The following is a 14,683-nucleotide window of genomic DNA, read 5'->3' as shown; positions in this document are numbered from 1 at the left end:
TCTAACACTCTTCTGTTTGTTATCTTGTTCACACCCTTCCTACATACCGCCCCTGTTGTTTTTAAAGCTTCTTTTCCTACTTATTCCACTTTATTTTTTTCTTCTTTTGAATCAAAATGCACATGTGTGTGTTTCTTCTTCTTCCCACCAGTCTGCAGTCCCTCCAGGAGGACTTACTGGTGTGTACAGCAGACGGCTACCTCCATGTTCTGCACTGGGATGGGATAGGCAGCAATGGACGCAAGGCTATCTGCCTCACTACAATCCCCTTCTCACTAGACCTGCAGTCTGCTCGAGGTTAGACACGTGCACGCAGCTAAACACAGGAGAAGACACCAGAACTGATTCTAGTTGACTGCAAACCACTTACTATTGTTAGGAAATAAATTATGAAGATTTCAATATAAGATGAACAACTTTGTCATTCCAAAAGCCCGTCATTAACTGCAGTTCCTGATTCAGCCTCTTTGTTGCATTGAATACTTCAAACTTTGTGCGTGCGCGTGTGTGTGCGTGTGTGTGTGTAGGTGGTCCCTCTCTGGACCTGGAGGGAGTGTATATCCGTTGTATGGAGTATTGTGTGACCCTGGATGGATTCGCTGTGGTTCTGAGTGACGGACGTCTGGGCTTCATCACACCGCTCAGCAACACCATCACTGCAGACGTAAGGACTCTCACCCACCTTTGTTAAACATGCACACACAGTTTCCTAAAGGGTAAACGCAGGGAGCGAACCCAGAATATGAAAAAAATGTATGATCATTTTTGCATTGAAAAGCTGATAAAAGCCTTGGCTTATGTTACTATGCAAATGAGCGTATGACATTATGACCCCACAAAAACCCCAGAGACCTTTTTTAATCAAGCAAATCCCTGAGAGAATAACAAATGTTCTGTTTTCTAATGATAACCAAGCTTTTTGTTTCTGCAAAGAAATTGAATGTTGTGCTGGGCTTTTGTGTAGGTAATAGAACCTGCTGCATAGCCATGTTTCAGGGTATCTCAGGGTACAGATGCCCTCTCTGGTCTCAGTAAAGATTGATTTAATGACAGCAGCACCAGTTACTTCAGTGTTCCCGAAGAAAAGAGACAGGACCATTTCCAGAGAAAAAAAATACTTTATCTGGTGATGCAACTTGTTCAAGTCAACAGTTTCTCATATTTTATAAATAAGGCTGCACAATATTTTTTATTTATGTCGGGAGACTATGACTCAGTACAGGGCCTGGAGCTGTTACTTTATCTTGGCTTGATTTAAGCAGCGATGGCTGAATCTGTAGGGTTTTTTTTTTCTCAGCATTAACAAGTTGTTCTGAAATCTTGGCTCGAAATTATGTTCTTGAAACTGGAAAGTGGGTGTTGAGGTCATCATTAAGATATGAATGTGTCCAGATATCAATGTTAAGTTAAAATTGTGATCAAGCAGTGTGCTAATAATGTGTGTTTCATTTAGACTTAATGTAAAATGTGTTTAATGGCCACAAAAGTTGAAAACTCATTCTGCTGACCTCCAACTGACATCATACACCCAATCATTTACTCGTAATTCATAAAGTATGTGTGTGTGTGTGTGTGTGTGTGTGTGTGTGTGTGTGTGTGTGTGTGTGTGTGTCTGTCCAGCAGCTGCAGGGCGTCTGGGCCGCAGACGTCACTGATGGCACCTGTGTGGCTGTCAACAACAAGTACAGACTGATGGCTTTTGGCTGCGCCAGGTACGTTTCTGTGCAACTGTCTGTCTGTATCTTTACAATATAGTGTTGGGAAGTAAACATTGGGGTGTGTTTGTTTGCATAAGTGTGTTACAGAGATTGATTGTTGTCCATGTGGTGTGTGTGTCCACTGTGAGAATCTGTCAGTTTGTGTTTGCAGAGGCTACCTAGTGTATGCTTGTGAGAAACTCCTCATGGATTGTGCAATCTGCCAGCTTGGCAGGAATCTCTCTTCCTCGCTGCTCCACGCTCTTCCTGTTCATCTTTTTTTTTTTTGTTGTTTTTTAGTTTGTTTTGTTCCTTATTGAAACAACATGCGCACTCTGTGCTACAGTTTTGAACTTGAGACTTTTGAACATTATTATCCGTACACCTTTGAAATTAAACTTCCAAATGAAAGTGCTGGTTACTCTTTGCTGTGATTTCTGCCACTAAATGAGCTTAGTGAATGAGTTTAACTAACATATCAGTAGGCAGCAGCTGAAGAAAGTATATTTAAGCCTCTGCAGTCACACACAGTACAAATAAATACCTGGAGCTTGTGTTGTTGGTTTAGGGGTATGTGCATGCATGCGTGTCCAAATGAGTGTGCAGTCAAGTGCTGGGAGTAGTTCACAGCACAGAAATGTAGCTCAGAGGTGTTGTGTCAAATTACAGCCACCGGTCACTTGCACTGTAGCTGTTAAAGTGTGTTTGTTCTCATTACAGCGGCTCAGTACTGGTCTACATGATAGACACCACAACAGGATCCATGCAGCTCTCCCACAAACTGGAGCTCACACCAAAACACTATCCAGGTATCACCCATATGTATCTCTGTCTTCACCCTTTTTGTCTCCCTCCTCTCTTTGTCTGTCTCACCCCTACACAAATTCCTCTTTGAGATAACTTGCATTCCTTCAGCTGTCTGCCTCTTGGGTATACATCTTAGTTCACATCTGTTTTAGCCAGACTTCCATAATGGGATTTAAAGCCATAGCTCCACCTAGTGGTTGTAGCTGCCACGTTTGACCATCACTGAATCTATTTGTTTCCAAGGAATCTGCAAAAAGCACTTTCATTAAGTTTCCTCAAAACCTCAAGACTTAAGAGTGTTTTTTCCAGTAATGCTAGTCATTAAATGTATTTGTATCCAATATTTATCTGCAATTTTAGCTTTACAAACTAAAAGTGGGATTGTTTCAACAAAGGATTGAACAGCCTTGTGTGAGCACAATCCACTTTTTATTTCAGAGTTCATTCAGTAAGTGGATTGAATTAATTATTTAATATATTTATATATATATTTAATTGGTTATTATATCCATCCATGCAATGGTTATATCATTAGGAATTATGGTTATATACCGCTGGGAAGTAATAAAAACTATTTGATATAAAAAAAAATACAATAAAAATCTTCATAATAAATCGTTCTAAGATGCATCGTTTCCACTGGGTTTACATTGTAATTTCCTATTTTAGCCAGTATGACTGTGAAACAGGTATTAAATCCAAGTTCTTTAAAAGTTTTAAATGTAACATGGTGAACCTTGCAGAAACCCTGGTCTCTCCACTGTCTATACGGTGAAGATATTAGCACTTAGATAGGAGCACCGACATAGTCTCATACACAGAGAGATAATACACACAGTGCTCTCCTTCACTGCTTAAATTCTTGGACACTAACTGCAATGTGTGTGAGAGGAGAGGAGTGTTTCACGACTGAAGCTAAACCATCACAAAGAAGAGCAAAATATCAATTGATTCAATGCCTCAAATACAACCTTGGCAAAAGCATTCAATTTGTATTTTTAACAATGCAGCAATAACTTGTGTGTTCTGAACTCTCCTGACTTCTCTGATTTCTTTACCTGTTCAGACATCTATAACAAGACGGGTCCAGTCAAGCTCATCTGTTGGTCACCTGACTACAGCGTTGCCATGGTTACATGGGAGTGCGGTGGCTTATCGCTGTGGAGTGTCTTTGGAGCTCACCTCATCTGCACTCTTGGAGAGGATTTTGCGTGGGTGGACACACACACACACACATTTATACACACGTTTTAATGCATATGCATTTCATATTAACCTTTATTTCTTGTTTCATGTTTTAAAATTCTTTTTGTATTTTTGTGTCCTCCCCTCAGGTATCGTTCCGATGGTACCAAAAAGGACCCCATTAAAATCAGCTCCATGGTTAGTGGAGCTTTAATACTGTCCCACTGTCTGTGTCTTAATGTAAAAAATTTAAATAAAACTTTTGATTTGTCAAGCATATTGAAGACATTCAAGGCCTCAAAGATCATCAAACGAATTGAAATGATAAAGAAATAATGACAGTAAACCAGAGTTAAAACAGGTGGTGGGGTAGTGGTTATGTTTTGTGGTTAAAATTCATTTCCCACTCAACCGTGTTATTTACAAGCAAATAGCTGTTCATTGAAATGGAACAGAAGTAACACAGCCTGAGCCTGAGCACCATTAATTAATTCCATCTTGTCCAATTAGAGTAATGAGTTTTTTCGTCATTGCATGTTTTGCATATTAATATTATTTTCCTGCATATTGGTATGTTTTGTTTGTTTTTTTTTTTCATTATTTTAATGGGAATAAAAGTTTGTCCATTACATGTACAATGTGTTTTCTTTCGCCATTGTTCATAATGAATTTTGCACTCTGCCCTTTCCAGAGCTGGGGAGCAGAGGGTTACCACCTATGGGTGCTCCCTAACAAGCAAGAGAGGAGGAGGCAGGAAGAGCAGGAGGAGGTGGAGATGGTTGAACCCCCTCAATCCTCCCTGCAGGCCGGCATACTGCAGTTCCACTTCATCAAGAGTGCCCTCACAGTCAACCCCTGCACGGTGAGAGGAACGATCAAAACATAATATCGATTTTGTACACACACACACACACACACACACACACACACACACACACACACACACACACACACACACACACACACACACTAAACTTTCATGCTCTGTTTGTTGCTCTCTCGGCTGTGCAGAGTAACCAGGAGCAGGTGTTACTCCATGGTGAAGATCGCCTCTACCTGACCTGTGGTGACCCCACGCAGGTCCACAGCACCTCTGACTCACACCCGCACACACACTTACACCCATGTGACGGCAGCCCGCTGCATCACCCCCCCAACCCCGACTCCGCTCTCTCTCAGGGACTCAGCACTTTACTGGGACACAAGCACTGGCACGTGGTCCAGGTGAGGAAGCACAGTCATCACACCTGGTTAGGTGGGATTTATGCAATGGTGAAAACAAATTAAGAGCTGATTGCTGCCTTGATGAGATTCTTGAATTACTTCTTGGGATTCAGATGTCTAAGTATGGCACAAGCATGCTACCACAGAATTGCAGCCTCAGGCCACCATTATAAAATCACCAACAGAGGCTTTATTTACACTTTATTTCTTTTTGTTTTCCTCCAGATTCACAGCACATACCTAGAGAGCAACTGGCCTATACGGGTAAGTTTGTGTGTGTGTGTGTGTGTGTGAGTTGGCCACCCGGTGCACCAAGTGAAGTGTCAGGGAAGTTGTTAGTCACAGAAATGTGTGTTAAATTGTGTGTGAAACATGTAGACATCTGGTAACACAAACGGGTTAAAACAAACATTAATTACAGTTATCGTTTCACCCAGGCCACATGTGTACTCAGACTGTAAAACCTGCGACATTTACAGCAGCAATAATGTTTTCAAAATTGACTAATTATGCTGCCATCACAAGTGTGTGTACATAGGCAGAATTATTGTGCTACAAGGCATGTGAGCTAGAGAAAAAGATGAGAGTATGGCAGGAAACTGATGGTGAATATTAACTGTCAACCCTGTGTTTAGTTTTCTGTGTGTATTTGTAGTTTGTGTTAACAATTGAATGAAATTACAACATTGTCTGCATTTTGGACGTGTGTGTGTGTGTGTGTACAGTTTGCAGCCATAGACACAGCAGGCCAGTGCATGGCTGTAGCAGGGAGGCGGGGCTTTGCACACTACTCCTTATATACAAGGAAATGGAAGCTGTTTGGAAATATCACTCAGGTATGTGATGCCGTGAACTGGAGGACAAGAATCAAAATATGACCCTCTCTGAACGGCATTAGTGCAATTACCAATGAACAACTGTTGACTGGAAAGTGTTAACTTCAGGACAATACTAATTTTTATTTTGTCCTGAATGAATTATCTCCAATTACCTTAAAAAACTCTGCACAGCTAGCTTCTCTATCCCAGGCTAGAATTCATAGTGACATATTTATAGGCTGGCAAAATATTAGTCATGTGATAAAGATAAAGTTATATTTGAAAAATATTTCCAGTTGTGTGTTTTTTGTGTCCAGGTGAATAATAATGTGTGTTTGCATTTGTGTGTAGGAGCAGAACATGACGGTGACGGGAGGTCTGGCTTGGTGGAACGACTTTGTGGTGGTGGCCTGCTACAATTTTATAGACCAGCAAGAGCAGGTGAGACCGAAGCACCACTCACGCCTCCATCGTCACATGATTTTAGTTGCATCAGTCTCATTGCGACGTCTCTCTCTCTCTGTGGTCCCTCTCTTGACACTAGTTGAGGCTGTATCAACGCTCATCCAACCTGGACAACGCCTTTGCCTCGGTCACTAAGCTGCACTCAGACACTCTGCTGCTCAACGTCTTCAGAGACATGGTCATCCTGTTTAGAGCTGACTGCTCCATCTGCCTCTATAGCATTGAGAGGAGGAACGACAGGTGGGCGCTTTTCTATACACATTATGCTGCCAGGACAAGCCTATTTGTTTGTTTCCTGTCAATTTTTTATTTTTTTTTTATTTTATTTGTCTGTGTTTTTCATAAGTTGTAACATTAGGGATGATGTGCCCATTTGCTTTTACAACCTATATGTTTATCCACAGTAGTGGCAGATTTTCAGAGTGTGTCTTCACTAAGATCCCAGACTTTGAGTACTCAAAACAAATGCTTGTGCTGTTCAGAGCTGACTGTATTGTTTCTAAACTGGATGGTGTTCTGCACATTCAGCATAGTTTCTTTCCTTCACACACTCCCAACACCAGGGAAATCCCTGGCACCAGCAGTCAAAATAGTGTTAGGTAATAGTGTAACTGAGCTGCATTTTCCCTTGGGAAAAGAGGCTTTTAGTTAAAGCTACTGACCTAAAATCTATCACATGACAGAACTGGGCCTCAGCTTTACGTTTGACATAGTTCGTCTGGCCAGTCTCAGAACTTCACAACATTGTCTAAACTGTAATTTAATTAAAGTATTTGTGTTCAATATTTTAGGCACCTTTCATTTTATTTCAGTTGCTTTCCAGTGAGGTACATTGATTTAATTTAATCAGGAAACCAACCTGAATAAAATGTTTCAGTTTGCTATATCTGTCTTGTTCTGTGCTTTCTGATGCTTTCACCTCTCAAACTTAAAGATTTACACCTTATAGTTGAAACCTTCCTCCAATAGTCTTCCTAATGTTTTAAGTGTTTTTACCTTTAAGTCACGATTCTGACTTACAGTGTGTTTACTTACACATTCCAGTCCAAACCCGTCAGCCAGCGTGGAGTTGCTGCAGGAAGTGTCGATGTCTCGCTACATCCCTCACCCGGCCCTCGTGGTCTCTGTCACACTCACGTCTGTGCGCACAGAGACTGGCATCACGTTGAAAGCCCCGCAGCAGGTAACACAAGAACACTGACACACACACGCACACACACAACACACGCACATTCTATATAGGTAGCACGGTGATTCGTGTTTTTTGTGCGTGTCCATTTCAGGCCTGCATGGCAGAAAGCATCATGTTGAATCTGGCTGGCCAGTTGATCATGCTACAGAGGGACCGTTCAGGACCACAGGTACGAGAAAAGGAGACACCCGCTAATAACAAGAAGCTGGTGAGTTGGATTTAATGAATTTTAACCTTTCAACTGTATTCACCTGGATTCAGAAATTGCATGTCAAAACTTTAGTATTCTGTAGCAGCTGTGTGTCATGGGCCTCATCTCAACATATTGTTCACACATTTTTGGCTCAGCACTAGATTTCACAATGTTTGTTAAATTAAGGATTCCCTGTAACAGTTTTTCTCTCTCCCCCAGCTACCATTTTGTCCTCCTGTAGTGTTGGCCCAGTGTGTGGAGAATGTGTGGACCACCTGTCGCTCCAACAGGAAGAAGCGCCACCTGCTGGAGGCCCTGTGGCTGTCATGCGGTGAAGCCGGCATGAAAGTGTGGCTGCCGCTGTTCCCCCGAGACCACCGCAAGCCCCACTCCTTCCTCTCCAGACGCATCATGCTGCCCTTCCACATCAACATCTACCCTCTGGCCGTGCTGTTTGAGGATGCCCTGGTACTGGGGGCGACCAATGAGACTGTGCTCTATGACGGGCTGCAGGGATCCTCAGAGCCGCTGGAGGCGCTGTTCCCTTACTGCACAGTAGAGAGGACCTCCCAGATCTACCTCCACCACATCCTGAGGCAGCTGCTGGTTCGCAATCTGGGTGAACAGGTATGTGGAGCCTCCTGTCTCATCACGTCAGCTTATTTAAAGGAGCGCTGGGGATACCAGAAAATCAACACAAATGCACAATTCATACACAGTCTGCACATTCTTCCCACTCCTTAATGTTCCCCTTCTCCCGCAGGCTTTGATGCTGGCTCAGTCATGTGCCTCCCTCCCCTACTTCCCCCATGTCATGGAGCTGATGGTGCATGTGGTTCTGGAAGAAGAGGCAACATCGCGGGAGCCCATCCCCGACCCTCTGCTTCCCACTGTGGCCAAGTTCATCACAGAGTTCCCCCTCTTTCTTCAGACCATCGTCCACTGCGCCAGGAAGACGGAGTATGCCCTGTGGAACTACCTGTTTGCAGCTGTGGGAAACCCCAAAGATCTGTTTGAGGAGTGTCTCATGGCTCAAGACCTGGACACAGCAGCCTCTTATCTGATTATACTGCAGGTACTCACTTAACTGGCAGTTTTTCACAACGTGATGCAGAGATCATCAAACATTTTCAGCCAAGGACAGAAACATGAAAAAAGCTTTACCATAAAACGAAGTCTCGTTCATAGCCCCACCAAAACTAATATCACTGTGTGTACCTGACTAAATCTGCTCACCTTCTCCTCCGTCCTCTGTCTCTTCCTCTGTTCCCGCCCTGTAAAGAACATGGAGGTTCCAGCAGTGAGCAGACAGCACGCCACCCTGCTCTTCAACACGGCGTTAGAACAGGGCAAGTGGGACCTCTGCCGACACATGATCCGATTCCTCAAAGCCATTGGCTCAGGAGAGATGGAGACTCCACCCCCAACACCCACAACTCAGGTGAGCAACTTCAAATCATCTCAAGATGTTTTTTTCTTTTCTTTGACCCTGGCTATAGAAATCACTCATGATTAGAATTTTTACAAAATGTTCAGAGCTGTCGTCTCAAGGAAGTTCAATTAATCTGAAAAACCTATTTACACGTCCTCATATGTCCACATTGTCTAAAGGAGCCCTTTCTGCATTATGTACCAGTGTTAAAATGTGTTTTCAAAACATTTGCCTCATTTGCCATCATGTCTTCAGGGCTTAACTTGTAATCCATTTGTAGTGAAACCTCCCGCTGTAAGAATAGCACACATATATTAATTAATAACGTTCACATAATAACAACACAAGAAGTGTTTTGACATTTAATAACAATTCAGCACAAACACATGAGTCATGGAAATGCAGCACGAGCGGCTGCAGACCTACTTTGCTGGGAGTAGGAGGCTGTACTTGACACATCTTGTTTGTGTGTCCACAAACGTTTTACTATAGACCTGATGAAATTGAAACTAATGATGTGTATCTCTGTATCAGGAACCCAGCTCAACTGGAGGGTTTGAGTTCTTCAGAAATCGCAGCATAAGTTTGTCTCAGTCGGCAGACTCCATCACCACAGGAAAGTTCAACCTGCAGAAGACCTTCAGTATGCCTGCTGGACCCTCTGCTAAAGGGTATGGACACACACACACACACACACACACACACACACACACACAGAATGCATAATGAAGATTGCGAGTGACTACTTTTCTGTTTTGCTCACAATATTCACATTATTGTTTCCACATTTTCTTTTCTCTGTCTCTCCGTCTCTCTCCTTCGATTCCCCGACAGTCGGGACGTGGAGTGCGCGGAGAACATGTACATTGATATGATGCTCTGGCGCCACGCCCGTCACCTCCTGGAGCAGGTGCGCCTTCGCGACCTGGGATGCTTCTCGGCACAGCTGGGCTTCGAACTCATCGGCTGGTTGTGTCGAGAACGAAACCGCGTGGCTCACGTTGACGATTTTGTGTCGGCGTTGAAGAGACTCCATAAAGATTTTCTCTGGCCGTTCCCTGTTAATCCTGCAGGAAGCCTCAGCTCGCCCCTGAAGAACGGACGGTGTCGCACAGGTCAGTGACGGGATCCAAATAATGTAGGAGTTCTCCAGGAAACTACTGAAAGCTTTAAAAAGCTTCAAAATCCTTAAAATTGAAAAAAACAAAACAATTTTAACTTAATGCCAATATTTCATACTGCTTTTTTTTTTGTTGTTGTTGCTTTAAGTGCTGAGCACTCGGCTGTTGAAGTCACAGTCAGCTGACAGCCTGTTGAACAGCGACATGGACACAGTGCCACCTCAGGCAGCCCCCACCAACCACAACTGGCTGGACAGGCTTGGGCAAAGGCCCAAAGACATGGACACGGCCTCGTCCGCTCACTCCAACCAGCACTCACCACAGACACAGGACGCCTTCCTGTCACTGCTCACCAACAAAGGTAACAAGACCTGAGGAGGTAAACCCTGTCCTCTCTTTTTGTCTGCGAAAGGTTCAGTCACATTTCCAACCTGCCTTCGGCTCTTATCGACTTGTCGATGTCGTCGTCTGTTATTTTAATCACAGAATTGGTCACAAAGTTGTTTTTTTCTGTTTTAACATTTTCTTTTACTTCTCGTCCCTCTAGTGGAGGAGTACAGCATCGGCTCGGCCACAGACCTGACTGAGACCAGCTCAGTGGTGGACGGTGACTGGACGATGGTGGACGAGAACTCCTCCACTCTGAGCCTGAGCCAGGCCGAGCTGGAGCACATCTCCATGGAGCTGGCCAACAAGGGCCCGCACAAGTCGCAGGTGCAGCTCAGGTGAGTCCACTGTCGTCTTTGTTTTCGTTATTTCATTTCATTTAACATGAAAACCAGAACCAGTAGTTCGATGGTCGCTCCTCTCTGCCTCCTTCAGGTACCTGCTACATGTGTTCATGGAGGCCGGCTGTCTGGAGTGGTGCGTAGTGATTGGTCTGATCTTGCGGGATGCAAACGTGATCAAGCAGGTGATCGGCTTCCTGGACAGCCCAGAGGTTCCCCAAGAGACTGTGCAGAGTGTCCGAAACGGCTTATTGGCTGTCGACACATGGGCTTCCACTGACTGGTTGGTATAAAGTGTCCAGATGTGTATTTGTTGCTCCTGTTTTATCTCTTTCAGTTGTTTTAATCCCTTTTTTAATGTGATTCATTTTATCGTACCAGTTCAGGCTGCTGTGGTCACAGACGTGTCAGTGGCATGCTAATATTGTGATTGCCATGTCATGTCATGTTAATCCTTTTTTTTTCTCCACCTCTCTCGCTCATCTTTTTCCAGCCTGGGATACAAACCTTTTCTCAACCTGATCCAGCCGCAGCTGCAGCAGCTGTTGGACTCTTCGCCCGAGCAGGTGCAGCCCGAAGCCTTCCAGCCCACCAGCCAGAGCTCCAAACTGGGCGGCTCCGAGGGGCTGGGAGGTGCTGCTGTGCCCCGACCCGAGGACAGCAGAGGAGTAGCGGCTCCTCTGGGCCTGGCCCTACCCTCCCTTGAACCTGCGGGAGGGTTTCCTCGTCCGCCCTCTGAGGACTGTCCTCCGGAGCAGACAGAGGAGCAGGGAGAGGAGGAGGGAAACTACGACTGCACCTTGTCCTGAACCCAGGGGCCTCCTCTGGACTCTAACCTGTGAACTTTAAAGAGAGGAGGGACAGCAGCGACAGCAGTGGCTGACTGGAATTAGACTTTATTTTTGAGTGTGCGTGTGCGCGCGTGTGTGTGTGCGTGCGTACGTGTGTGTGTGTGAGTCTGTGTGTGTGTGTGTGTGTGTGTGTGTGTGCGTGTGTGTGTGTGCGTGTGCGTGTGTGTGCGTGTGCACATTATGTACCTCTCCTGCAGGTTCTTTCAGTCAGTATTATCCACTCTTAAGATTTGCCCTTTGTGTTGACTAGAGCCCCTGTGGATACTGAGCTACCAAGAGAGCGACAGACAGCCCAACTGGCACAAAGACATCACAGCACAACCAGAAACAGGGTTCAGTCGAACAGGTCTCACCTTACCAAAATACTCTGATAGATAAAAAGCTCCCCTGTATTAGATTGATGTGGTGTTTGGAAGCTGTAGACCAGCACAGGAAGGCACCATGCTTTTCTTTTTCCAAAAAAACAGATATTTTGTGTGTTATTTTTTTCTTTCGCAATTGGAGAGTTTTTTTTTTTTTTCGTTTTTTTTCCCCCCTACTCTCCAAACAAAAAGCTCCATTCTTTCCTTTGGTTAATACAAACAGTGCAAGAATCAGTTCAAAGACAAAAAAATAAATAAACCTGAGTGTATTCGATCACAGTATCATGCTACATTGCGAAGCATAATGTAGAACAAAGCTCTAGTCATGCACCATTTACAAGATGCACTGAAGTGTGTCTGAGCGTGTGGTTAATTGTGCAGTTCTGTTTGTGTACACAAGAGGTGTTTCATACTTTCATACCTCATATGATTTTAAAAATATTTTGTGATACCTTTTTCAATAATGTAACAGTGTACAAAATAACATTATTTTTCTATCACTTACACCTTGTTCCTCTTGAGTCTCCCTGTTAAAAAAAAAAAAAAAAACAAACACAAAAAGCTCATGGTATGAATTCTGTGTAATTCTCCATAAGATGACGATAAGATTTCAAAAAAAAAAAAAAAAAAAAGTGGTCTCCTGAGAAGAAGAATCCACCTTTGCGAGTGGAGACTAGTTTCTTACCACTGATCAGTACCTCTGTTCATGTATTCTTCATGCACCAACACCCCGACCTTGCTGCAGTCCAGGCCCAAAAAAAGTGTCTTGAGGGGGGTGGGGGTGGGGGGAGTCTGAGCCAGAATCAGCTGACTGCTCTTCACCTTGTGGTCCAGGTTTTGACAACAAGCAAAGCAGATCAGTGTTCATGAGGTGAGGTGAAGTGAGGTGAGGTGAGGTGGGCGGGGGGGGTTTAAAAACCCATGCTATAAAAACCAAATCATACGATGCGTTATCCAGCTTTTAAAACACTCACTTGGGTTTCAGTCGGTCTGAGAGTTTCAAAAATATGTTTCCTGTCGAGGCAGATCATGAATATTGTGTTATTTAAGCCATCCCACTCTGTAGATTTTTGTACCTGTCCCTTGTTGCAAGAGCACCGTTTGATTCCCCTGTCAGTGTTAATCCGTGACACGTCAGTATCAGTCCGACAAAAGAGGATGAAACTGATGTCACTGTTGCCTTGGCTGTGGTTGTGTAATGGAAGAGCTGTTGTGTAATTTAACCTTCACCATCTGATAAGGACTTAACATTTCGTCCAGTCCAACATGCATATCACATCCCTGAACCGCTTGAGACAATGACTTCCGATTTCACTGCATGCATTCGTGTGCATCTGTGTGGAGTTCTGAATGCCTCTACCACATCGTATCGATAATGTGTTGACATGTTTGGTGACTTACATCACATGGAATTGATTTTTATTGTACTAGTCTCATTATTACTATTATTTATTGGCATTATAGCTGAATGATCATTGCTGAATTGATACCTGGAGATGTGCTTGGTTTGTTTTTAAGACTGATAAACTTTTTTTCCCCTTTTTAGTTAATCAAAAAGTTGTGTATTGGCTCTCTACCATAAGCACTAAAAGGTTTATTCACAGATATGTCAGTATTATGTTGTGCAATGTATTGAAATGTTACTCAGCTTTATTTTTTATGTTCACTGCTTCTTTTCTGTTTTTGTTTTTTTTTTTTTTTCCCCCATCTGTTTGCTTTTTATTTTTCACGATAGACCAAATCATATTTTATAGATAATTCTTTGCTCTCTTGTCAGTGTGTACAAAGACGAGCTGGGTGTGGTATCTGTTGAAATTTAGATTCTTAAATGGTATCTGTTTTATGACTTGCCTGTATTGTCAGAACACTCTTCTCTATTCACAAAAGGGCAAAAATGACTTTGCGGCACAGTGCTGCTGTCGCTGATGTACTGTTGTCACTCAATGTAAATCCCGCTGCACCCTCGTTCCAGTGGGCCTGTCTCCACTCTGAACAAGCCTACAGCTACACTACGCTGCTCTGCTGTAAGCTTTACTTGACTTGAAAATGGTAACTTGATGAACCAAAGACTTTTACGTCCAGAGGCCTTCTGTTTTAAGCGGTTGCTTCGGTTGAGCGCTTGAGTCATTATGCAGAGGGAACAAAACCTCACACTCGCGCGCACACACACAAACACACACACATGACCCATCCCTCTCATTGGAAACATAACCATCAATGCTCAAACTAATGCTGACAGCATATGAGACAATTTCCTACGGAAATGAATATAGCAGATATTTTATGGTTTCCTTCTCTGCAGGCAAGGAGCGGTCGGTCAGGTGTGTCTCGTGGTACTCGGGTGTCACGTTCACACAGACGTGGACGGCGCTCCCTCCCTCCTGTGTACAGTTTAAAAGTATTGCCTGTTTCCTGACTCAGAGTAGAGTTTTATTTCTGGGGCAGGAGCAGCAGACATCCTCAATGCAGTGTAAAGATACTCTCTTGTACATTTGCCTTTTCTACTCATGTTTGGTTTTCTACTTCATTTTTTTCCCCTGTACATAAAAAACCAATAAATTATTTTTAAAAATGGTTTGTTTGCCTCATTGAGAACAATTAAACCAGA

The 14,683-nt window shown here is 43.6% G+C and overlaps 1 protein-coding gene across 2 annotated transcripts in view; it reads left to right on the top strand.

Moving 5' to 3' along the window:
- The window catches only part of ric1 (RIC1 homolog, RAB6A GEF complex partner 1), a 36,168-nt gene extending 21,519 nt beyond the window's left edge, over positions 1-14,649 (top strand). Inside the window, exons 5-27 of one of the 2 annotated variants that reach the window (XM_056402889.1) lie at positions 152-297; positions 528-664; positions 1,624-1,712; positions 2,418-2,506; positions 3,571-3,715; positions 3,839-3,887; positions 4,381-4,551; positions 4,701-4,913; positions 5,139-5,177; positions 5,639-5,749; positions 6,083-6,172; positions 6,276-6,436; positions 7,241-7,379; positions 7,480-7,596; positions 7,801-8,208; positions 8,345-8,656; positions 8,864-9,022; positions 9,548-9,684; positions 9,848-10,128; positions 10,283-10,495; positions 10,682-10,859; positions 10,957-11,145; positions 11,356-14,649. In XM_056402889.1, the coding sequence (XP_056258864.1) occupies positions 152-297; positions 528-664; positions 1,624-1,712; positions 2,418-2,506; positions 3,571-3,715; positions 3,839-3,887; positions 4,381-4,551; positions 4,701-4,913; positions 5,139-5,177; positions 5,639-5,749; positions 6,083-6,172; positions 6,276-6,436; positions 7,241-7,379; positions 7,480-7,596; positions 7,801-8,208; positions 8,345-8,656; positions 8,864-9,022; positions 9,548-9,684; positions 9,848-10,128; positions 10,283-10,495; positions 10,682-10,859; positions 10,957-11,145; positions 11,356-11,671 (3,889 nt within the window). In that variant the 3' untranslated portion in view covers positions 11,672-14,649. Of the gene's footprint in view, positions 1-151; positions 298-527; positions 665-1,620; positions 1,713-2,417; positions 2,507-3,570; positions 3,716-3,838; positions 3,888-4,380; positions 4,552-4,700; positions 4,914-5,138; positions 5,178-5,638; positions 5,750-6,082; positions 6,173-6,275; positions 6,437-7,240; positions 7,380-7,479; positions 7,597-7,800; positions 8,209-8,344; positions 8,657-8,863; positions 9,023-9,547; positions 9,685-9,847; positions 10,129-10,282; positions 10,496-10,681; positions 10,860-10,956; positions 11,146-11,355 lie in introns of both variants that reach the window. The other variant, XM_056402888.1, reaches the window with a different exon arrangement.
- The last annotated feature ends 34 nt before the right edge of the window (positions 14,650-14,683 follow it).

The sequence above is a fragment of the Seriola aureovittata genome, chromosome 18 (assembly GCF_021018895.1).
Source record: "Seriola aureovittata isolate HTS-2021-v1 ecotype China chromosome 18, ASM2101889v1, whole genome shotgun sequence".
In the NCBI taxonomy this organism is placed as follows: Eukaryota; Metazoa; Chordata; class Actinopteri; order Carangiformes; family Carangidae; genus Seriola; species Seriola aureovittata.
This window is presented reverse-complemented; position numbering and strand designations above follow the sequence as displayed.